Source organism: Colossoma macropomum, unplaced genomic scaffold (assembly GCF_904425465.1).
Source record: "Colossoma macropomum unplaced genomic scaffold, Colossoma_macropomum, whole genome shotgun sequence".
NCBI lineage: Eukaryota > Metazoa > Chordata > Actinopteri > Characiformes > Serrasalmidae > Colossoma > Colossoma macropomum.
The window spans coordinates 52,121,013-52,147,281 of NW_023494792.1; the positions used below are offsets into that span (position 1 = coordinate 52,121,013).

Consider the following 26,269-nt stretch of genomic DNA (forward strand, 5'->3'; position numbering starts at 1 on the left):
AAGAAGACCATGGCAACAGCTGTATAAGAGAAAAAAACATTGTAAAATGTTTACTAGAACTTTCAGGATCTGAACTTTTGGTGATAGTAAATATTCAAGAAGTCATTAAGATGTACTTTCGAGGTGGATTATAAACAGAGCCAATTTTCAGAGCTTATCCCATTCTTAGTCTGCTAATGAGCTGCCAATTGTGCATTAATTGTTCTGATAATTCGGCACAATAGTAAATAGTTGATGTGCAGAATTCATGATGCAGAAAACAATGTTACTCGCATTCATTTACTAAATTATATTTTCAGAGGTTCAGCTTTCCACCAACTGTGACATGACAATAAGTGGCATGATGAGGAATAGAATGTGCTAGAATTTGTGTTTTATGACAATAACAGAATAACAGAATGATTTTCTCTATTGGATTTACCTCTGCGCTCCACAGCACTTCAGCCTGCTGGGCTGTATGCAGGTAAAAATTGTGGAACAGATCATAGTATTAGTCCAGCTTGAAATGCTTGCTGGTCCATCATGCAAAATAGGGAAAATGTGGTGTCAGAAAAGAACAAGGTGCAAAAGGAATACATAAGTGCGTCTGGGGAAATATCATCATGAGTTATTTTCTCTATAGCCAATTGGTTTTCTGTTGTGTTTCTTTTTATGTGAATTTTATAAGATTGAGGTCAGTATATGATTAAGCTATTTTGTGAAAACTGGAGTCATTGTCAGTTAAAGGATAATTCCAAAAAAGAGATTTTTTAAAAGTGTTTTAAAATAATTATGATGTTTTTCTCAAAGGTGTGCAGCTAAAATAAGTTATAGTGCATAAATGACCTACAGCTAGTTTCAAAATTTTGCAATGTGAAGCAGGCTACAAGGTCTCAAAAAGCAGCACATAGTACCACATTTTAATGAGATTTAAATACAGATGCAAAACAAAGTCATTATACTCTACCAGTCTGGAAAAGGTTGCAAAGCCTTTGCTAAAGCTCTGGGACTCAACTTGGAACAATGGCAAAACCAGAGTGGCTAGCCTGCCAAATTTCACCAAGAGTGCATCAACGACTCATCCAGGAGGTCACAAAAGAACTCAGATAAACATTTAAAAAACTACAGGCCTTAAACACAAAGGCTCGTCTCACATATGCCAAAAACATCTAGATGGACTTCAAGACTTTTGAGACAATATTCTGTGGACTGATAAGTCAAAGGTGGAACTTTTCAGAAGACATGGGTCCCGTTACATCTGGCACAAAACTAACACAGCATTCCACCATAAGAACATCATACCAACAGTCAAACATGGTGGGGGTACTGTGATGGTCTGGGGCTGCTTTGCTTCTGCAGGACCTGGATGACTTGTTTTAATTGATGGAACCATAAATTCTGCTCTCTATCAGAAAACCCAGAAGGAGAATGTCCGCCTGTCAGTTTGTGACCTAAAGCTCAAGCGCATTTGGGTTATGCAGCAGGACGATGATCTGAAGCACACAAGCAAGTCCACTTCTGAATGGCTCAAAAGAAACAAAATGAAGGTTTTGGAGTGGCCCAGTCAAAGTCCTGACTTGAATCCCGTCTCAATACCTTAAATGGTCAGTTCATGATAAAAAACCCTCCAGCGTAGCCAAATCAAAACAGCTATGCAAACATTTGGTTGCTGTTGTTATTGCCAAGGGTGGCATAACCAGTTAATAGGTTTAGGGGGCAATGTGTGTGTGTGTGTGTGTGTGCGTGTGTTTGTGTGTGTGTGTGTGTGTGTGTGTGTGTAAAACTGATTTTCCTGTGATATTTCTGCCAGGGGTTTCTCAATTATATGATATGTATAATACTATAAAACTACATCCAATAGAACTGTAATTGCCTATATAATGCTATCAGTAATTGATAATATGAAGAAGTCTATGTATGACAATGGTTTACTTCAGTTTGAATTTTGCATCAACCATGCTCCACCCCCATGCCTTAACCCTTTGGAACCACTAAGGAAGGCCATCCAATTCCCTTAAGCAAACAGACATGCCCCTTCACATTTCCTCCCTTGCATCCTACACTGTATGCTTCTGGATGTAGCCTCAGGGATGAATGGATGGATGGAAAGATGAAGGAATGGGTGTCAGACTGGGACTGGGCCCTGCCTCTTCCTCCTCTGCCCTGCATCACTCATTAGAGCCTGGCTTTACCCTGCAGCATATACTCCAGCCAGCGTGAAGCTGCCAGGGCTCCTGAGTGGACTGATAGAGTGAGAAAACATGGGGGAAGGGAGGAAGAGATGAAGGGGCAAAGCACTAGTGGTAAAAGTAGGCCGCTGATGTGCCACAATAGCCACCGAAATAGTCTCCCTGCAGTCAGTGCCACTTATTCATGAGCCTTGCTTGCATCAGCTGTAAGGATATGTTGGGAGCCTTCCTGCTTGACACACAGGACTGAGCAGACATATTACTGCAAATGAACTTTTAAGATTTAAAAACAAAATTGTGCAGAAAACATCGGGCCAAATTGCTATGGAAATAGAAAAATATTTTCCTGTTTAACATATGCTATATGTGGAAAAGTAGACACCACTTCTAATTGGTGAATTTCAGTTACTTTAAGGTTTTACCCATTGCTGACACAGGTGTTATATTATACACAGAGACTATAATCTCCATAGAAAAGCACTGAATGATCATACAATGTGACGCTCTGGAGCTCCAACTCTCCAGCTCTCTGGAGTGAGGGAACTCTATCCAATATCTTTTGGATGAGTGAGAGTGATGTTTGTGATCAAGTCAAGTGGTCTTTATTGTCATTTCTCAATATAACTTGTATACATTGGAATGAAATGTTGTTCTTCAGACCTCATGGTGCAACACACAGCAGTAGCACATAATACAGGACAAAATAAAGTGCAGATAAACAACAGTGTGAAATGAGTGCAGAATATACAATACATACACCAGACTATCAGTACACATGATGCTAACTAGATAGGACAACAAAACAATTTACATGAATGGGTATCATATATGTCAGCATTCCCCCACTCTTATGCTGCTTTGACACACATATCTATCTATCTACATATATATATATATATATATATATATATATATATATATATATATACACACACATGGGGGTCGAAGCAGCATATTAGTAGAAGACGTAGTGCAAATATTGTAACAGTAAACAGTACAGATAGATTAGGGTCCCATGGTCTCATAGGAATTCAAAGTGCAGGTGTGCAGTGATGGTTAAGAGGCATGTGATCAGTCTATGGTGGATGTTGGACCAGTGGAATGGGTCTAGATTAGATCCAGAACTAATCATCCAACATCAGTTGACTTCACTAATGCTCAGTCAAATCCTCACAGCAACACCTAATGTAAAGCCTTCCCAGAGGACTAGAGGCTGTTATTGCATTGAACAGGGACAAACACATTATTAAAACCCATAATTTCAGATGAAATGCTAGATGAGCAGGTGCCTACAAATCTCTGCACAGTTCTACATATGTTAATGCACAACTACTGTTTATTTGCTGAATTGAACATCCCGGGGGAAAAAAATAACAAAAACAACACGAAAAAGTTATGCCACATTTTATATTTTGTTTTATTTTTTCCAATATGTTAACCTTAGCAAATAAATATAAACTGTGCACATTTTGCAGAAAGTGGCACATTTAAGTGTAAATCTGTAGATGCGTTAACTCATTCTCACTTAGAACATAATTTGACTGAGTGTTCAAACTGTTGCATATGACGTGTATCGACTAGATGATTTCATATGCCAAAATGTCATCATTAAAAGTGTAGACAGTGTATTCTCTCTTTTGCAGGGACAGCTATTTAGCACTGTCAAGATCCATGATTTTGTCAAGCTGACTCCCACGTCTCCAGAATATTCCACATGTGAGAATGAGCATGTGCATTTCTTCATTATCCATCACGATCAGCAGGCAATAAATCATGACCTCCCTTAGGTACCTGCAGGCTATAAATCAGTATCAGATATTAATCACTCAGGCCACAACTCATCAGGCCTGCAGAACCTTACTTGTGTATTATTTGGCTTGCTAAAGTTTTGATTAGAGTCAAGACTAAAAAGCCTACGGAGCCATCCTGTATAAGTAAAAATAAAGTGTGGCCACGCAATATTAATGTGTGGGAACAAGATACTAATGCGTAGCCACAACTTAGTAAGGCATGGGAACAAAATAATTAAGTCGCGGCCAAGACTTGGTAAGATGCGGGAACAAGATCATGCCTTATTAAGCTGTGGTCAAGGCCTTGTTATCTCATTCCCATGCGTTACTAAGTTGTGGCCACGCATTAGGATCTCGTTCCCACACCTTACTAAGTCGTGGCCATGCATTAGGATCTCATTTCCACACCTTACTAAGTTGTGGCCACGCATTATTTATATTTATACGGGATGTCACCAGCAGGGCTCTGAACAAAAAACAATCTTGTGTGGCCAAGCCTTAACGCGTGGGAACGAGATCCTAATGTGTGGCCATGACTTAGTAAGATGTGGGAACACAATAATTAAGTCACGGCCACAACTTATTAAGCGGTCTTATTAAGCTGTGGTCAAGGCTTAATTATCTAATTCAGACGCCTTACTAAGTTGTGCCCACACATTAGGATCTCATTCCCACACCTTACTAAGTCGTGGCCATGCATTATTTTTATTTATACGCGATGTCACCAGCAGGTCTCCGTAAAACGGATTTGAAACGGCAAGATTGAGCCTACACATACGGAGCCCTGCTGGTCACATCCCGTACAAATAAACATAACACGTGGTCACGTCGTATTAACGAGTGGGAATGAAATATTAAGTTGTGGCCACGCATTAGGATCTCGTTCCCACGCCTTACTAAGTCGTGGCCACGACAATTATCTCGTTCCCACGCCTTACTAAGTCATGGCCACTCTTTGTTTTTATTTATATGGGACGTCACCAGCAGGGCTCCATATACACAGAATATGCCCCTTGTTTGTTTGTCCACAACAAGAAGACGCTTATAAGCACGACATTCAAACCAAACTGCAGCAGCCACGCGCACACACTGCCCGGGTTATGAATGAATGAATGAGGCCATACTCAGCTACACCGCCGGAGCAGACCATTACCACACAGACCCGCGACTACACTTTTGTTTATATGGAGTCATATTCACGCGGATCGGTTTAGCAGTGAGTTAAAAGCCTTGAATAAACGGTTTAAACTCGCTATTCGTGTGATTTGATGTGGTTTAACAGTGAACGGTCTCTGAGAGAGCGGCAGTGGGAAAGTCTCCTGTGTGTATGTGTGTGGCTGTAGTTGCCACCTTCACTGCTCGCGCCTCAGCTCAGCTCAGTCCACCGCGAGGCGGAGGGAGGGAGAGAGAGAGAGAAAGAGAGAGAGAGAGAGAGAGAGAGACAGTCAGGGAGAGGGAGACACGGCGTTGAATTACAGCGGCCGCTGAAAAAGGAAGACGCACCGGCTGAGGGGGAAATGAACGCGAAATGGAAGCCGCGGTTGGGCTGAAACGCGTGTGAGCTTTTTTTTTCTTTATCTCGGGAAAACCCGCCGTGTGAATGCTCCAAACATGCCGGGCTGGAAGAAGAACATCCCCGCTTGTCTACAAGCCGACCAAGAAGGAGGTAGGGAGCGCTTTTCCTATAATTTCCATCACGGTTCCTCCGTTCAAACGGAGCGGTTCGGCTGGCTTTCCCTTCGCTTTGCCTGTTGGTGCGGTTAGGAGAGAAAGTTGTTCTCGTTATTCCAGCCGGTGTGTTTTTATACAGTTTTACACTCACACCGGTGTAGCGGCTGAGGCGGTTGAGGGAGGGCGAAGGGGTCGCTACAGTCTGCCTTCAACACGCTATTGTGTCAACTTTTTCTGTTTTCAAACGCCTCGTATCCAGCTCATTAGACTTTTCCGGTCCACCTTAAGTGCCGCTACGGTTCCATTCTGGCGCATGGGCTTTTAAGGTGGAACGGAAAATTCGAATAGGAAGTTCAGCCTCGTGTTTTTTTTCCCTCGCCGTGCACTTGTTCTTTCCTTGTCCTTCCACCTCTCGTATCTCAAATCGACATCCTGATAGCCTGAGCTATCCTTCTCTCTCCCTCCCTCAGCCACATGTCGCTAACAGGAGGGCTGGTAGTAGCTGTGCTGTGTAGCTCCCGCTCCAAGCACGACCATGTTAGCAGACATGCATACTGAGCATGCAGTCAGCGTTGAAAGTCCTCGGTCCTTTATGCCTTTTCTGCAGCCTGTGGTCATGCACTTCCAGACAGGCTTATCCGGGAGATGTGCAGCGTGGAGAACAGACCATTTCCCTGCTTTTTAAAACTTGTATAATTCAGCATCGCCTCTGTCTGTCTGTCTGTCTGTCTGGGTCAAAACGCAAGCGGAGGAGCATTAGTCTTAGATGAATGGCTTATCCCATGCAACAGTGAACGCTTAGCCTGCTACTGCTGCTGCTCCGAACTATCCATGGCTGCAGGGCATGTCTTGCAGTTCTGCTACGGTCATCGTTATTTAACGCCAGTCCTACTTGTAACGTTAGCTAACGCAAAACGCCCTCGTTTGCCGTTTACTGTCGCTGAATTGTGCACTAGCAGACTCAGACTACTCGTCCAGCGCCGCTCAGGAGCGAGGAAATCTAATCCTGCACAGCCATGCACGACCAGCTCAGCCCTAGGAAGCTGGAGTCTGTGTGCAGGGTCGGAGTAGTAGTAAGTAACCTGCACCTGACCGTAGACTGTACTCACACTTCAAAAAATGGTTCTTCAGTGGTTCTTTAGTTAAGGCGTGGTTCTCTTTAGAACCATCAGTTCCATTTCGTGCTTGAATGGCTCTTTGCATGGTGAAATGGTTCTTCAGATTGATGGAGAATGTGTTTTATATGGTTCTGTATAAAACCTTTTTTGAAGATGGTTCTGTGTGGCACCAAAAAGGGTTCTTCTATTGTTACAATCTTGACATGGTAACAATAGCAGAACCATTTTGGTGCTATGAAGAACCATATACAACACATTCATCAATCTGAAGAACCATTTTACCATGCAAAGAACCATTTAAGCATGAAATTGTTCTATGTGGAACTCATAGTTCTAAATAGAACCATTGCATTTACTAACGAAGATTCTCCTCTTGTTACAAGCTTGATACCATAACAATAGCATAACACTTTTTGGTGCTATGTAGAATTTTTTTCAGAAGGTTCTATATACAACCAAATGCAACAAATTCTCCCTCAATCTAAAAAACGATTTTACCATGCAAAGAACCATTTAAGCATGAAATGGTTACATATGGAATTTATGGTTCTAAATAGAACCATTGCCTTTAAAAAAACCCTTAAAGAACCGTCTTTTCTAAGTGTGTAGAATGGCCTGTTGCTGCTGTTTTTGTTGCCTGGAAATGAACTGGGCAGTGTGAGCGTGCCATAAAGGACAAACATACATGTAAGCAGTGAATGGGGAAAGTAATCTGGCTGGACATTATCACAAAACCATTGCCTAGCTGTCTAGATTTTATAGGCATACTGGAAGGATTATCTCACACCTAATTGGGGAAGTAATCTGAGGGGTGTTATGACAGCTGCCACCTTCCGGCTTGTCAAGATGTTCTTTTTCTAGAACGAGTGGCTTTTTACTGCACATAGATTTTAAGCGAGGCTTAATCATATGAGCATGCTGGAGTGATGGAGCAACATTAGAACTAGTCATCCAACAACAGTAAATGACCTTGCTTATGCTGGCTGAGTGCAATCAGGTCCGCACAGCAATGTTCCTGCCTCTAGTGTAAAGCCTTGGAGAAATCACTGTTAATACACTTGATTTCAGAACAAACACTGAACAAGCATGTGTGTATACGCTTCTTTGCGTATAGTGTATTCTTTGTATTCTATTGGCTGCTGTTTTGATATGCATGTTTTCTAATGCACTGGTTAGCACTGTGAAGACGCAGGCTTTTGTCAGGTCAACTCATACGTCTTTAGAATATGTGACATGCGATCAGGAGCATGAGCATTTCTGGATTATCCATCACAGTCAGCTGACTATACATCACAACCTTCCATAGGTAATATTAGGCTGTAGTCATTATCAGATATTAATCACAAAGGCCCCCCATTCATCAGGCCTCACTTTTATTATTAGACTTGACCACAGACTGTTGAGCGATCTGTGGTGGTGTTGCATGGAAATGACCTGGGCACTTTGAGAAACACACATCATTACAAAACCTAGATTTTATAGGCATATTGGAAGGATTATCTCACACCTAATTGAGGAAATAATCTGAGGGTAATTATGACAGCTGCTCTCTTCTAGCTTGTCAATGCTCTTTTTCTGCAACATGAGTTGCCTAGACTGCACATAGATTTTCATTAGCAAACAAATGTGAATTAGCATACAAATGCTAATCATATAAGCAATTGAATGTGAATTATTCACTATGTTCTCTAACTTTGGTCATATGGAGTCAGGCAGTGGGCCAGATGAACTGTGGTTTGCATTGATTCATGCTATATGGATTCTGGAAGTTATGTGATCCTCTCAAGTCCATAACTCACTATACCTTATGTGCTATTCGGCACTGTGGATGATGAGCGTGTACAGATTCTATATGGCAAAGAGAAAAAATGTGATCTATGTCAGGGCATGTGCAGAACCTTCAGAACAGCTCAGGGGATTGAGTCCCACACTTTGGTGTTTGTTCAGTGTTTTTTTTTCTGTCAGGGCTGTTATGTTTAGGCCTAGTTGTGGCCGGTCAAGCTCATTATGGTTTATTGGTGCAGCTACATTGTGCTTAATCTGCCATTACAGTCTTATAAAGCGTGCATCAGGAATGAGCAGTTGCAACAGCTGATGTCTCCTCGTGACAACTCTAATACCGTCTCTTTAATGATACACACACAAACAGACTTCGTTAGCCTCAGTCTCAATGGAAGTATGACGTTTTTGACAGGAATGGAAACGGACAGGTGTTTGTGCAAATGCCGTGCTTGTGCAGGTGCAATGTTTTTGAGCCCTTTGTTTCCGGACAAGTTTAAGAAGTGTACGCTGCAGGAATATTGTGTATAAAAATGGCATTCTGATTAGGCCTAATCAGGAAGTGTATTTAGATAGACAGCGGATAATTAAGATGCCATTTTTATTTTTTTCCATTTGAGTGTTAAATTTGTTGGCACTATAACAAATGCAGAGTGCTTCAGAAATCTGAGCTTTCCGTCTGTTGACTTTGAATGATGCAAGCGTATGCTAAATTTCTCAAATTTGTCACAGCTACAAAAATAGATCAGCATCATGCAGCGCAGTCAAAGACATCGACAAGGAACCTGCATAAACACAAAAGCACATGCTGTGATACAAGAGAATTAATTTCCAACAACCGGCTGACTAACTAGCAAAGTGAAAATGTGCTGGCTTGCTACACTAGCACTTAAACTGAGCATCATTGTGTTTTGGAGCTTAGAAAAAAATCAGAGAGTTCAGGACTAAGTTAGGCCAGCCTAGTCCTAATCTTGGATAAACTGAATTGCCAATAAAGTGCTCAAAGTATATCCACTGTTTTACTAGTATGTATCAGCTGACATCAATGCTGATACGTAAACTTTTATAAAAAACGTAGAAATTGGGAAAAGTTCCACCTGGATTAGTTTTATAGAGAAATATAACATTTATTAGTGTTGGAAATGCAGTAAAATGAGGAAAGAGCTGGAGATATTTTAGCACAGTAGCCCAGCATCATCTAAACATCTAATCTTCTGCTCTTTTGGAGAACAATAAATACATCATCAAATATCAGCTTGAAATATTAGTCAAATCTAATCTAATATCTGTCTGATGCCAGTATAATTTTTTAAGCAAATATCTGCCGATACCGATGTGGTTCTAATATTATCATGCATCTTCAGCTCAAAGCAGGAATGTGCATCCCAAATCATTTTGACGTTTGTGTCCATCATGCAGGTCTGTAGGCTTACTTTGTTAGATGACAACTGGTTCCGCACAAAAATCAGTGCAGTGGGAGCTGCATCTTCAGATAAGCTAATGAACTAACAAGCGTCAGGTTGGATGCTGATGCAGACTTGCCGTCTACACAAGGTATTTTCTCCTCAGTGGATGTTGTGCCAACATGTTATTTATCAGAGAAATATATTTTCTGCTGTTGAGTTAGAGTAGTTAGACTAGGTCAGGGGTCAGCAACATGCAGCTCTTCTACTGCCAGTTGCTGGTGAACGAGAAGCTGATTTTAGCCTCGTAATAAATCGAACATTGAGAGGCATTTTACAAGAAACTGTTCTACTGTAGTGGAAATGTTTCCTGCCAGAGATGCGAGAAAAGTGGCTATAGCTGAGCTGAAGCTTAAAGCACAGCAAAGTCTGCATTTTCGTTTATATTAAATTTGTTAGTCTATACTAACACTTCAGCACATACTGAGACATATTTACAGGCATGATGGTAAAATGGACATGTTGGTAAAATGTTGTGGTAAAATGGTAAAATGTTGTGGCATAACACACTCGCAAATACGAGCAAACTGCTGTGTTTGACTGAATTGTTTGCATGTATATTTTCTTCATCTTCCTGTGATGAAACGCAACGAATATCCAAGTAGTGATATTAGTATTCACATACTGGCAGCTCAAACTGTTAACTAAGTGCTTGACTACCTGTGCACATTCCTAGCTCAAAGCACACAAAACACACTACTCTAGTGTTAATTCATTAACCTTAGAGTAGTGTTGCCATGGACAGTGGGAAGAATTTTATAATTCAAATAGCTTTGTTCATGAATAATTTATGAACTTACCATGGTAGCCACTGTATCTCTATTTTGTAACTGCTGCATTTTTCAGCCTGGCTTGGGAAAGTGTTTAAGTCAATTCGGGACCAAACCATCTGGGTCATAGGTGGACAGGTGTGGTGAGGGGAAAGGAGTGTAATGGAATACATTTAGAGTGTTGTTTTTGCAGGCCTGACCGCACTGTGCGTGTGTACTGTAATGATGCTGTGGTTTCACACTGAAACAGCATGACGCCGTATGCGGTGGCTAATCCTGAGCGCCGTTAGTGCCCAGCATGCCAGCCCTCTGATCTGCTGCACTGCAGCCTGCCAGTGTGGCATATAATTGGGTTTGAAGAGAAGTGGGGCAGGTGCTGAGAGGACCCACCTAACAAAGCAAGGATATTGCAGGAAGCTCAGGCTGACGCTGAATATGTGTTTTTATGTGTGTTTATATTTTTTTCCGCCAGTTTAAGGGAACATTTGGACGAAAAATTAAATTTACAGTTTTTGTCCTCACACCAAGCACAGCTGATCAGCCAAGACATGTTTTTTGCCTGATTTTTTTGCATTGGAGCCACAAGGGTAGTAAGATAGAATTACCTTTGTTATTACAGATGTCACGATACTACTTGAAGAGCCAGGAGGATCAGCTGATATGAGCCATTTTTGATGAAAACACTTAAAATGAGCATCTAAAAGTAATCTATCATGCTTAAACTTAAACACTATTCTACCCCGCGGAAAGAAATACACAACTAGCATCACATCACACAATGTAAGTACTATTTCAGGATAGATTTTTTATGGAATTGAATTAGATTTTGTTCTTTTTCCTCTGATATCAGCAGCATTTTCTGCCCATCAAATATCTTTAAAGACTGCGCTAACAGAATGGATCAAATTACCTTGGCACAGTCCCAAAGTTTGGTGGGAACATAGTGTTTGATGCCCAACAAGTGTTTCCCTGCATCAGGCTTGAACCCTGCAGTTCCGCATAGGGAACGAGTAACTTAACCACTGAGTAAAACAGCCAGTTAAAAAAACACACGCATGCACATCCTGAACTACTAGCTTGTAAAAAAACGTGATGACTTTTTTTTTGTCTCACTCTCAGTGCTGTGTGTAAAATGCATAGACTATATGGTAAAATGTAGGAAGCAATAGCGGCTGCTTGTACAACAAACCTGCATCACCATGAAGAGCTTTAAAATAAATTAAGTATTTATTTATTTGCTTTTGTAGGTTTGCATAGTTATTTCTGTTTGTAGCCTTAGGTTAAATTTCCACTTACATAGCAAAAAATGCTCTTGCAGCCCTTCTAGTTGGAGACACGGTATTTTAAAAATAATTTATAGCCTCTCATGTCATCATCACGACATCCTACTGTTTACTGAATATAGCATTTTGTGTCCATATTGTGTATAATATTTTATAGTGTGTGTAATATTAATTGCATTTTATTTGTGTTTATTTATTTTTAAAAGTTGGTTACAGTTAAAACTGTAGGTATTTCTACAATTGGAAGTTTGGACCATGTTGTTAGTCTCTGTGAATGTTTTAGCATTGGTCTATTTTACTGAACGTATTGTTCACGTACATCACATTTGCAATGCAGTGAGTACTGAAGAGCCAGGCAGATACAACTCTGCTTCAGAATGTATGGAATGTAAGAAAATTCCAAAAAGGTGGAACATAAACTCCGCAAACAGCATCTTATTTAGAGTATAATGTGGAATGTTATGTACCACTAAATATTCCACTTTGTGCCTTTTGATTTTCTACCTCTTGACTTTGAAAGGTTGTCCTAATTTGTCACTTAAAAATGGGTGTGAGGTAGTGATGATCGATGATATCAGAATGATGTTGATATCGGCAGATATTTGTTTAAAAAAATAAAATAGGCAAATAATTCTAACTGATATTTAGTGATGTATTTATTGAACTCTGAAAGTGTAGAACATTTAGGAAACATCTGCTTTTATTCATTTTCCTACATTTGTAACCCCACAGAAATAAATGTTATATTTCTCTGTAATGATCCAGCTCATCTAGTCCCAAATTCTGGACTTTATAAGTCTTTATGTATCTGCATTGACAGACATGTACATGAAAAGTATTGGAAATCAGCTTTGACCCACAGTTCCCATATCAGTGTGTCCTTTATGTGACACCTTGTCATACTAAATTGTAACCATCTATGCATTAAATAGTATGAAAATGAACTCAGTAACATAGCAAAATGAAAAGAAGAGTGATTAGTTGCCTTTTCATTGCCACTCTGGCCTTTCAGCAACAAAGAAATCTTCAAGGATAACTGTTTGTTTGGGATTTTAGTGTTCTAGGATTTTAGACTTGAGCTGGAGGAGGGATCAGGGGATATGGAGAAATGCTTTGTTGGTGGTTTGCTTTTATATTCAGAATTGCAGCTTGAATAAGCAAGGTGTAAATTAAACTAAAGCGCTCTGTTTCTTCTGTGAGAGTCAATTTGTAATATGCTGTTTTCAACTACAAAAAAAAACTAGAAAATAAACTGTTCTTGTTTCCGCACATCTACACTAATGAAGTGATTTATTAAAGCCACTGTAATATTAAGAGATTTTTATATTGTAAGACTTTTCTAGCTTACTGGACAGCTGTCCTTGTTGCCTGGCTGTGCCATTAGTGGAAGTCTAGTGTCCTCTTTCCCTCAGTTAACTTGTGGCCCTTTTCCACTGAATTATTTAATTAGGTTGCACCCGCTGAGTTTTTATATGAAGAGGCATGTTGGTGCTATGCGCACTGCCCACAGACAGCGTTTGACCTAATGCTGGTGAAGATTCCTGCTAACGTCCCTGCATTTGAAGTGCACTGACAGTGTGCACCTCATTGAACCCAGATCAGGGAACGATGGTGCCAGGCCAAGTGTACCCACTTCACACAGGCTAGTACCATTTGGCTAGTCTCACTCAGTCTCTCGCTGTAGCCAAATGCAGCAATATGAACTATTATATAAGATGAAACAAATAAAATGCATCATGCATAATTTATGGTAGGGAATTGAATAGTAAGTACTGGAGAATGCAACAGCACTGAAGAATGTCATTTGTCTCCTGGTGGTGAGATTTTTACTCGGCAAAAACACATTTTAAGCATTCAAACAAGATTCTCTCCTTATCTCGCCATTGTTTTCTTTTCAAACACATTTCTCCTGGCTCTGCACTTGCCGTGTCTGTGTGGTTAGCCTGAAAAGAGGTGATTAAATGAGCAATGGAGTTTACGCAGCACAGAGAGAGTTACTGTATGCGTGTTGGTGGAATCTGAGCAGAAAAACTGGATTTATTGTATGTGTGCTACATCCTTTTGTCACTGCAGTGACACCAGTCTTGCACTGAAATGGCACATAAGAAGACTCCTTAGATCTCTTATTCCTTATGAGGGAGATTCTGATCACGCTTGGGAGCCGATGTAGAACACAAGTTTTAAAATGTTTGCATTTGTAATCGCATAACTCTGTTATTCATTTACCCCGAATCAATTATGCATTTTGATTTTCTACATCTCGACTTTGAAAGGTTGTCCTAATTGCGTACTTTTTCCTAATTAAGTTAATACAGTAGCCTGAGGCATTGTTTACCGAATTAAAATGAGTACATTAGCTTTGAAACTTCTTTGTGAGATAAAATCTTTTCGGTGGGCTTCTGCTTCTGTCGATGCCTTTATTTCCACTGAAAGGTCGCTTACTCAGGATTGTGAAAATAACTAGTGCTAAAAGTTGCCCAAAGGTTTCTGCAGCTTCAGCAATATGAGTATAATAGCCAATCGGATTTCTGCTTTGACTGAAAATGTAACTTGTCCAAGTCAGGTTTGTGAATGATTGCTTTCAGAAATGAAAGGAAATTGCCTTTTGTGGTGCCCCCCCACCTACCCCACCCCCACACATTTGCCATTTGGCTTGGATGTTGTTCATGTTTGCAGCAAGTACATACAAGTCTCAATCCACAAAGATAATACAGGGGAGTGTATTCTGCGCAGAGCGTATGCTGGGGGCAAGAAGTTTAGCGTGCTTTCAGTACACGTCATACAAAAACTGGACAAGACCTTGGAGCTCGATCGAAATGTTTTTCTGCTCCATCCACAATCTATAAGTGCTGTAATGGCCTTACACCATGTATTTACTGAGAGGTATTGCGATGGAAATGCTCGGCCCAATGGCTCTTTCCTCTGTCTCTTTGGAGAGAGAGGTCATCGCCAGCATTACGGGCCATTTATCTTGCTGGTGCTGGTGTGTCTGAGTTTAATGTCGGAGCCCTGAGCCTTTGGAAGCACTAATAACCTTGGAGAACCTGTTGACCAGAGTTCTGTGCCACTGGGCTGTCTTGCTGAACATGTTCCAACACTGGTCTGGACTAAGTTAGCTGACCTTTGTTCTTTAGGGGTCATGATGTGGTTCCTGATTGGTGGACTGCTAGCATTACTGACCTGGGACTTCGGACTTTGGACAATGTGTTTGACAGCTTGCCTTTCAGCTGTTAGGATCTGCTGAAATTGAGCTGTCAAAAGCCCTTGGTGCCTTGAAAGATGAGCATCACGTTAATCCATTTTTTTTGCCTGGATGTTTAAAGGGTCTCCAATAAATAGTCACAGAATACCTCTTTTTGTCAGCTTAACACACAATTCATGATTAACAAAAAAATAAAGGTTCTGCAAGTGTTATTGATGGGCTCTGGCTACAGCAGGTCTGAACATGGAAGTGGTCTTGAATGGTGTTTGAGAATTTTTTTGCAGGCTGAAGAACAACAAAATGGTAATGATCATTTTCAATGACCTGACAACATGGTGCTGTGTTAAATAGCCTCTCATCCACACACTAAGGCTGCTAGTCAAAATCACTTCATGTTTCTCTAGACAAGTAAGAAAATGTCAAAGCCTTGGAGGTATATTTAGACCTAACCTTGTGCGTGTGCATGTGCGTGTATGTATGTATGTATGTATGTATGTATATATATATATATCACATTAATTTCATAATTTGAAAAAACATGTCACCCTTTACATTGTGTGTAAATTTCATGATGAATGGACTAAAAGAAAATGGTTCCATTGACTTACATTAAAAGTAAAGCAGTTTTTTCCTCCTCCTGTAAAGTTACCATTTTGGAGATACGAGGTTTTCGTCCGACAACAGCGATATATATATATATATATATATATATATATATCATTTTTTTTTTCCAGTTAAAAAAAGAAAATATATTGTCTGTAGCAGTTTGTGCAAATGCACTGCTACTCTACATTTGATTGACTGAAAAAATAACCAAAAAAAAGATAATTGTGACATTATTAATAATTTGGGCTCCCTTCCAGTCTTTAATGTTTTTGTGTATTAACTTGTTAGGCCCTAATTTAACCATTAGGATCAGTTAGGCAGGTCAAGAATTGTCATTAGAAATTGTCACCTCATGACCGTTCCAGAGTGTAGTACATTCTCTGACTCTTCCTTGCATGAAACTACCTCTAAGCATCTGGCTGAAGAAATGTAGCTGAAAATGAAGCTATTTGATGGCTACAAAGCAAAAGGGCTGTGAAAGGATGTCCAGCTTATGCTTTACAATGTCATTAAGAAATGTCAGTTAAGGGAAGTCAAGGCAGGAATTGGAAGACTAAGATAGAAACTCGGTTAGAACTGCTTGTATGCTGGCCAGAAAGGCAAAGCAAAACACCCATATGACAGCAAAGGACCTGCTGAAAGGTTTATCGGACACAGAAATGGTGGTACACCACTCTGCTCTGCACTGTTGCTTGCACAAACCTGATCTGCATGGAATAGGCATCAGAATAAATTCTTTCCTGTGACCTCATTACGAAAGCCAATGTCCTGAAGTATGCTAAACAACATCTAGATAAGCCAGAGGCATTTTGAAAACAAGTGCTGTGGACTGATGAAGTGAAAATAGAACTCTTTAGCCACAGTGACCAAAGGTATGTTTGGAGGGAGAAAAAGAGAGCATTTAATGAAAGGAACACCTTGCTAGCTGTTGATTATGGGGGTGGATCTATTATGGCATGCTGTATAAAGTAACTGTGCTTTTGCATCTGTCTAAAAAGTTAGATATTTGTAAAAATAGTTTGCCACGGAGGTTGTTTACTTCTATTCACTTCAAAAATCAAGTGAACAAACATTTGCATACAACTGTGTTGACACCTGCACCAAGAGAAATTCCTTGTACGTCTTGAACTTTACGAAAAAAATTATTCTGATTCATTGTGGAAAAAAATTGTATTACCATTTAGAGAGCAAATTAGTACCAGATAGAACCACTCTACAATATTTATGTAAATGTCCTTTGAATGGTATCCCAAAGAAAATAGACGGAGTCCTCATTATCATCCAGTATTGTACCGGTTAGCTCTATTAGCTCATTAGCTCCTGTGAAGGCAGCCTCTGTTACTCACTCAGCATGAAACCTACTGATTTCCCTCAGCTATATTTGAATAATAAAACATGTTTTACATTTTTAGCCCCCAGTGTGGTCAGCCAAAAAGGACATCAGGCATATGCTAATTTTGGCTGAATTCTGTTTTTTTATACATTTTTTTTCTTTTTGTTTTTTTGCTTTTTTCTTCCACAGTTCACTGGATGTCCATTCATTAACTCTTTTAGATACTTGGATATCAGAATGAGTCAAAATGCACAGACCAATACCTGAACGACATTTTTCTTTTACCTTCTTTTATACTACAAATCCAAAGTGGGTGTGGCCTGAATTAGAAATTAGTGTAAGTTCGTGAAAGTTGAACATTTACGGATTGTATACTAATCAGGAAGTGCTGATGTTAATAACATATACAGAATTAGATTCTGTATTTATGTTATTAGGTACAGAATTAGAATCAAACTACTGAAACTTGACGATTGACATGGATTTTTTTTATACTCTGTAGTACTGAAGTACTGAATTTCGATACTCAGCTCTACTGTCAAGTAAGAAGCCTGGAAAGCTTAGCTTGGTGACACTGCCTAGAGAACAAGATCGGCTATACTAATTGGAACTCACTGTTCCGCCATGATTTATGATAAAAGGTCGAAGATTAATGATACAATTTGTCAGCATGCAACATGAGGGAAAGAGGACCTTTTTTAACTAATGAGCCACAGTAAGAGACTGCAGCCCAATCAGTATGTGGAGAGCTGATATCACTGCCATGCTGAAGCTTTCTCTTTTCTGCGTTAATTATGGCTGATAATTGCGACAGAGTACATCAGCGAGGACATCTAGCAATCAAGGGGAGAACCCCTTGCTGGATTTACAGTTGTGTGCCTGCATAAACTGGGAGGTCCTGCTATGCAAGGCTAAATAAAAATAGCTCTAGAGCGAATGTGGTCTGATTGAGATAAATGCTTGTTTGTCATGTACTGTAGCCAGAATCGCAGTGTATTTCCTGTGAATGGCTTCAGTGTTTCAAATAAAACAATGTCCTTCAACTATGGAGTTTATAAGTAGAGCTGTCATAATAACTTTTTTAAAACTCAATTAAATTAAAACATTAACAAACAGCCTGATAGACACACCTATTTAGATGCATTTTATGGCTATATTGTGTTTTTTGTACATATCTTTAACCCCTTATGTGGCCATGACCTGCTGGTGTATCTAAACTTTTATTACACTTCTATTACTTAGGAATAACTCAACCAGTTTGCGTTGTAGTCTGTGTAGTTACTGAAGAATAAGCATTAGGATGTAATTAGTTTTTTAAGGGGTTGGTTCTTTTTAAAGGATTCCTATTTTACCTTTTCCCAACAGAGTAGAATCTTCAGAAGGCTGTGCATGGTTTATTATTGTCCAGTTAGGTCCATTTTTTTTTGTTTTGCCTTTTTAACAAATTCAGTTGAACACTGAGGAAGTCACTTTGATCACTTGATTAATTCTATAATCGATAGATTATTCCATTACTAATGTGACTGATGGTTACAGCCCTATTTGTAGCTCAATGGTTGTATATAGCAGTAGTGGTTCGCAGAGTAGGGGTGGGCAATATGATGATAGGATTTCATTATGATAAATTATGTGTCACTGTAAGCTTTTCTGAACATATTGAACATATTGTACTTGAAGGAACAACTTGGTGAAAAAATTAAACGTACACCACTGTCCACTGAGCCCAGATGTGGTTGATCAGCCAAAATGTGTTAGGTGTTCAATTTTTGCTTCTTTAGTGTAGAACTGGAGCTTTGAGGCTAATGTTGCAAATATACCCTAGAAATCAGTCGTCACCCAAAACTTCTTAGTAAATACATCCACAAAACTTCTCTCAAACCGTTTAAACCAATGCAAGTCATTCATCATCTTCCCCTTCATGTTGATGTATCACACTGGCATATTGACCTCATCTGTTGTGATCTGTTGCCCTCGGAGTTCAAATGCACGCTGAAGTTTTGTTCATTTTTATATTTAACTTTAAGTCATACTGCATTGTAAACCAGGCCAGGAAGTCAGGGTGACCCTAATGAAGACTTGGATGTGGTTTGATTGGATTGAGAAGATTTGTGGGGATGTGTATTCACAGAAAAGATTTGGGTGACTGTTGACTTGTACACCATTTTCCATTTACCCTACATTTGATTTTTTTCACTGAACCATTCCTTTAAAGAACACTGACTAACAGCATGCTTCATTGAAAAGTGATTCGGCAGAATCACCAAAGTGGTGTTGCTGTCTGAGGTTTGGCTCTAGTGTTGGGAGATAACAAGCTCAAATTCCAGTGATGCCAGGAGTCCAAGAGATCATAATTGGTCCTGTTCACTTGGATGTTGTGATGGGCAGCAAAACAGTGATTTATCTAGCTAGGAAACATTCTGTAAGTAGACAGCCAGGTCTTTGTAAGCCTTTCTGGATAAAAGCATCTGCTAAATGCCATAAATATACAGTGGGGTCCAAAAGTCTGACACCACTGTTGAAAATGCTTCTTTTTTGCGTCCCTTTATAATTTAATACAACATTTTTCACTGCAAATGATATTGTCAGCATGACAATTTGAATGAAAAGTAGAATCATTTAATGTTTGCATGAATTTCAGAATGTTTTAAGGCCTGTTTAGACAGGATTAGTTTTACATGGGGAAGTGGGATAATGTTATTTTTACTATCATTTCTCAGGTGTGTAACTCTACTGCCCTGCCTCACATGTACAGCTCAGAAAATGTTTGAAAATGTTTGATTTTATGCGGTGATGTTAACTGTTTGCTGTGTATTCCCAAGCTAATGGTGATGCTTATGATACACCTAAGACAGATGGTTAGGGAAAACAAAGGAACAGGTACACTGAATGTCTTAATATGTTTTCTACTCTTTTCTGGAAGGAAGGTGAGTGAAATCGAGTAGCCGATCCCATCTCTGTCATTTATAACAGATTTTTTATCCCGTGTGAATTGGTCATAAACTTTACAGACATCCTGTAAACAGACATCCTGTATTACCTCACTCTGTAAAACTAATCCCATCTGAATAGGGCTTTGATATTTGGTATGTCCCCATTTTGCTTTATGAAAGCATGCACTCAAGCTGGCATGGACTCCATTAGTTTGTGTAAAAGCCTCTGATCAGTAGATCACATGCATGAGAGTCACCTGAACATGATTTTTAATGTAAGGAATGAGACTTCAAAAAAAACAGACCTTTTTGTGCAAAGGCCCTAAAATTTCACAAATTCAATTCAATTTAAGTAGTGACTTAGAAATAGTGCAGGATAGTAAATATTTCTGCTTTATTTTTATTGCCATAACTTTCCTTCGTTTCAAATTTCTCAAGACTATGAAACTTTGTTGTTTATTTCCAGGCTTAAATGAAGAATATATCAGATTTTCAGTGTGGTCTCAGACTTTTGGACACTGTATATTTTAACATTTTGAACAGTTTTTTTTATATTGTACTTATTGTTCTGGTAATAAAACATTGAGAAATCTGGAAAAAATGGACGTTGTAACACTCAGACAGGGTAGTGAGATGCAAGTGCAGAGAATCTTTAATGAACGAAAAATCCACAGAGCGAAAAATCAGAGTACAGACAGGCAAAGACAGAAAATACCAAAATACAGGATAACGGCTCAATAAAGTCACTGAGAGTGGCAATACCTCACAAGGAGGCAGAGTGAGAGTCCTGGTTATAAAGGGTGGCTGATGAGCAGATTGTAGGCAGGTGTGTGTGTGTGGGAGGAGTCAGCTCTCAATACTCCGGAGAAGCTGATCTCTGAATGAAGGAACAGCCAGTAGGTGTGACAGACGTCTTGGGTAACATGAATAAATCTCCAAGTATTATGGTGTTTCCACTATGTTGCCCACCTCAATGCTTTTTCTTTATTCATACACAAATCTTGCAGTGTTAGCGCTGTCTTGATCAGTCAGTGCAGGTGAGGTCACGTCTTACCTCTGCAGTGATTGCGTGTGAGTTGAATGACAGACTGTATGATACTGCAATCAGCACATTTCGCCCCAGGATAAGCTATTTATCTCCATACAACCTCATCAAGGGGAGGAACGTGTGAAGACAAGGTGACACTGTGATTGTTTTTTTCTTTACTGTTTTGTTACTGTTGTGTTTGGTTACAGCAGACAGATTACTGTGGAATAGAAAATATGTCACACAAACCTGATTCAGCAAGTCAAGGTGCTGAAAAAGCTGTTATCAGTTAGAATTAGATTTGTGTGAACAGAACGTAGCACATTCTCTTGGAAGTTCTCATTAGAAGATTTACCTTCCCTTAGGCTTGAAATAGCAGAACAGGCTGTACATTCAGGTGAGTAAATTCAAAGGGGAGCACTAATTGTTCCAACACGAACAGGCCTGAGCAGCGACACAAATTCACTGTGCCTCAGATGATGCATCGACTCAATTTGTCACAGCTAACCATGTGTTCAGGTGGGTGGGGGGACATGGAAAAGCACCAAAGTGGTCCTCCCAATCCTGTTACTCTCCTCAATGTCACAATCGCACAGTGGACGTCTTTTGTATTGTCACAACTGTCAGCTCATGTTGCTATTGATTTTGTCCTGGATCTCAGAAGCTGAAGACTCCTGTCCACGTCCAGGCTGACTGTGTAGACGTACTCTGCTGTCGTGAAGCACTTAAGAGGCCGAGCAAATGATTATTCAAGTTGATAGTATTACAGCTTGAGAAAACCACAAATGTGCATTAGCACAGCAATCGATCAAGGTTTGTCAAGACGACTACGATTTTTCCAAGATATTTTTGCCACAGGATTTTTGCTGGTTACATTTTGATTTTACTTTTTATTTTGTAATGATCAGACTAAGGCTGAACGATTGATTGTTTTTATATTTAAATCTCAGTGCATTTGCAAATCCGAGCTGAACTTTTATTGTCATTATTTACAGTTATCTTCACAGGTTTTAGGTGAAGTGTAAAGCTTAGGAACTGGCAGTCTGGCACACTACAGCATTCAAGTCTCAAGCCTGAAAACATGGATGTGCTTGTCTGCTTGGCAAAAAAAGGCTGGAGTTTAATGAAAAGAAAATAATCACATTTAAATCACAATTTGAATGAGCAGACTACAAAACTTACCATGTGTTCAGTTTGCCTGTTGACACTTATTTTGCAGGATGCTTTAAATTAGGACCTGACCGGTATGAACATTTTGTCACCAGTACAGTACTGATTTTAAAGGGTTAAAAATATAGATAACTGACATCAGCCGATATAGTTTTATGTTTACGTTTTAGATTTTAATCTCATACTCCAGTAGTTTCAGTTAATCAGTGCTTTACTGACAGATATGATTGGCAGTTTTCAATTGTCAAGCTCTAACAGCAGAAACTCACACTCAAACTGTAGCACTGGGGGTGGAGCTACGCAGATTTCTTTGCGATATTTGTATTAGTTTTTTTTTTTCAATAGATTTGCTTATTATGAAGCAGTTATGTGTTAACATTTTCTCCTCATGCTGAAGGTGAGTACATTTTCTATTGTTATTAGAACGTTGATGGTGTTTAGTGTTCAAATTCACTTGTTCAGCCTATATTGCTGTCATGGAGCCTAATGCAAAAGTTTGAACACCCCTGGTCAAATTACATTTTGTTGGTTTTCTAAGTGAGAATAAGGACACATCCTCTACAGAGAGCACACTGCTGCGTATTATAATGCACAATTACAGTTTATTTGCTGAATGTAACATATTCGGGGAAACATATAAAACATAAAATGTGGCCTGTGCAAAAGTTATGGCATATTTACTTTATTGTAAAATAAAAATGCCATATTTAAGTGTGTTCTCTGTAGAGAACTTACTTTCACTTATAAAATTGAACAAAACACGTAATTTGACTGAGGGTGTTTGATACTTGTTGGGCTCCCCAGTGACACAAAAGAATAATCTATTATCATTGCAAATGTTTTTGCAACAATAATTGCAAATCATTGTCAATATTGGTTGACATTATCAGCCAACCAAGATATCGGTCAAGCACTACTTTGTACTAGGGATGGGTGTGGTCTTTAAAATATATGGATATTCCTGAATCACCTTAGTTCACTTGTTTGGCTATTTGAATAAGGTATGTTTGTTTGGAACGAAAAAAAAATTACTTTAAAAAAATGCACATTTTAATGTTTTTGAGTGTGATGTGGAACTGCAGAGGATGTTGGGACACCAGTTGATACTGCATCTCACGTTGGAGACATCTAAATGAAACTATAGGCTACATTTAAATATTTGAAGAAAAAAATTGACAGTTATGCAGTGTATCTTCCGTTATGTTTCTGGGGTTGATGGAATCTTAAATGAATATAAATACAGCACTAAATAAATCAATCACTAAATGAACTGCCAGATGTGGCACGGGTTATGTTTTATGCCCGCTGCCTACAATAAACAACTGTTAAGCATTTAAAAAAGTGGATACTGAAATAGAAAAGCGGTTCAAATGTCCATCCCTACTTTGCACTTTCTAATTTCTCCGTTTGTGCCTATTCTTTCATGGTTTTTGAACTCTTTACACACACTTGAAAAACTGCTCTATCACACTCAGAAACCTGAATAGAGTCTCTTAAACAGTTCTTCTCGCTGGATGACCTGGAATGGGGGTCACTCAAGGGCAGCGCTGGTCCATCGTAACACAGTGCCCTCCCTATTCCTCTGTCTCTCTTTCAAAGCGCTGTTAAAGCATGGGGCAAGTGAAGAAAAGGAAACTGAAGATGCAGGAAGAAAAACCGATGGGAGGCTTAAATCCTACTCCTGTTCCCTGCTGCGTACTTAATATTGAGCTGTGCTTTCACTTCCACTGCCTATGGTGACTGTAGCTGAACGGCAGTGAGTGAGGTACAATGAAAGCCGCCACAGCCCTGTTCTCTTTCATGTCAATCAGAGTTAATTCCGCCACGTCACAGAGCCTCGCATGAGCATTCTCGCATAATTACAGGCTGTGTTTGAGTGTGACGACTGCCGTTATCGGTATTGTCATCAAATTGGAATGATCTCAAGACGGAAAGAGCGTCCTTTGTGATATAGTTTGCGGTGTAGGCAACATAGCTGCTGGGGGCATTTTAAACAGCGAGATGGAAATGGCAGAGCGAGGGCTAATTTTGAATTCCGTGGCCCGAGGAACCCTTTCCGCTTCGCGTTCGCTTGGGAAATGAGTAAAGCGGGCCTTCTCCAAAGGACTCTGTTTATCAAATGGTAGTTGTTGACCTAAGCAGCACATGCATGCACAGCTCATGAATGGCAAATCAGCTGGAGTGCGCCGATTGGTTGAGTGCTGTCTGCTGTCTGTCTCCTCAGCCACATGGCCATCAGGCTCCAAATGACTCATGAATGTGGATGAAATATGAAGAACTGTGCGAAAGCTCGGAGATCATTGGTGTGCTAGTTGGGTTTGCAGGGTGTGAGGCGGAGAACGAGGATTTTAGCGAGCATGTTCGAAGCCGAGCAGAAGCACTGCAGGTTGTTTGCTAACCAACATGTGTAAAATGGCCACACATTAGCTCCATATCTGTTGTAGTAGAGCGCAAGGGGGAATTGGGTCTTCACAAGCTTTCAGAATCACTCCGAGGAAGACTGTGTCCTTTGTAAAGAACTGCAGATAAGCAGGACCTGTTCCATTAAACTCAGATACACATTGTAGCGTCCTCGGAATGCTGGGGAGGGAAATCGTGTAGGAGAGGAGGAACTGATAAGACTCAGGCAGGCTTAAGCTTCTTGTGGGATGCCTGGAAGAGATGCAGGTGAGGTAGTGCTGGCCAGCACCAGGGGATAAAACCTCATGCAGCCTTAGCAGCAAACTGTCTTCTGCAGCTTCAGCTGGTACAGCCTGTGTCAAAAACAGACCACATGCCAGAGTCCTGCTTTGGAATTAACCCTCAGAAATCTACAGCTGTTGTCACTTTGTGATGCTATTTGAATGTAATTACGTAATTACTAGTGGTGTCAGAATTAACACATTAATAACATCTTAACACAATGGATAATTAAGAGCACAAATGTTTTATTGCCAGTGATCTTTCTTGGTTTGACCCTTTGAACCATCTGTAGTTTCACCCTGCAGCCCAGTTGCATGTTGCTAAGACAAAATCAGGCTGTTCTCAAAGACAAGACAAATACTGGGACCCAACTTGTAAAAATGAAAATGACTGATTTTAGTGATTTTAATCAGTTTCTATCTTCAGTGACCAAGTTCTCATTACCACAACGCAGTGAGGATAAATCTGTAAGTAATTTATTTTTATAATCTGTGTACTAGTATCAGATTAAACCGTCTATTAAAGCTTAAATTTTGTGAACAGCCTTTTTCTTTATTAAGCAAGCACAAGCAATAGGTAACAGTGTTGTACACTTATGTAATAGATAACAATATCATGCAAGAGAGAAGATGATGAATATAGTCATGATTATAATAAACAATATCTTTCACAAAAAATATCACAGTAATAATGACAATAATAATGCAGTCTATATCAGTAATGATAATATAAAGAAACAAATCTGTTATTTGACAAAATCAATAATATTAGGCCTATAACAGGCATATGTATGTTATATATTTTACTAAATATAATACATGAACCGCAGCACTGTCAGCCACTGAAGTTTTTCTTTTGTTGCTTTCACAATCATATGTTTACATCACAACAAACAATCTGACTTCTGACTGGTGCTATAACACCTTTAGGGGGCAGCAGTGAGTACTGTTTGTTTATTTGAGCTCAAGCTGTTTGTGATCAGAGCTACAAAGTATTGAGAGTTAGGAAGCAACATAGCTAATCTGGCGGCTTTTAATAGTTGTATAAAATGAACAAAAAAGTTGTTCATAACACTTATTTATATGGCAGTTATTTGTCAGCATAAATATCATGATTGTGACAGACCTGCTCAGTGATGAAAATTGAAAGAACCCTGTTTTTATGCTCGCCCTTTGTTCTCAAGATTTTCTTGTTCTGTCTACTCATGTAGCGAAAAGCTTTTTAAATGGAAAAATCTAATCTCACATGAGTGAATAAGACAAAATCATGATCAGTTG

The 26,269-nt window shown here is 39.6% G+C and overlaps 1 protein-coding gene across 1 annotated transcript in view; it reads left to right on the plus strand.

Annotated features, from left to right (window-relative positions):
- The first annotated feature begins 5,312 nt into the window (after positions 1 to 5,312).
- Positions 5,313 to 26,269, plus strand: part of grip1 (glutamate receptor interacting protein 1) — a 398,944-nt gene continuing 377,987 nt past the window's right edge. Inside the window, exon 1 of the mRNA XM_036577554.1 lies at positions 5,313 to 5,624. Coding sequence (XP_036433447.1) covers positions 5,570 to 5,624 — 55 coding nt within the window. The 5' untranslated portion in view covers positions 5,313 to 5,569. The remainder of the gene's footprint in view (positions 5,625 to 26,269) is intronic.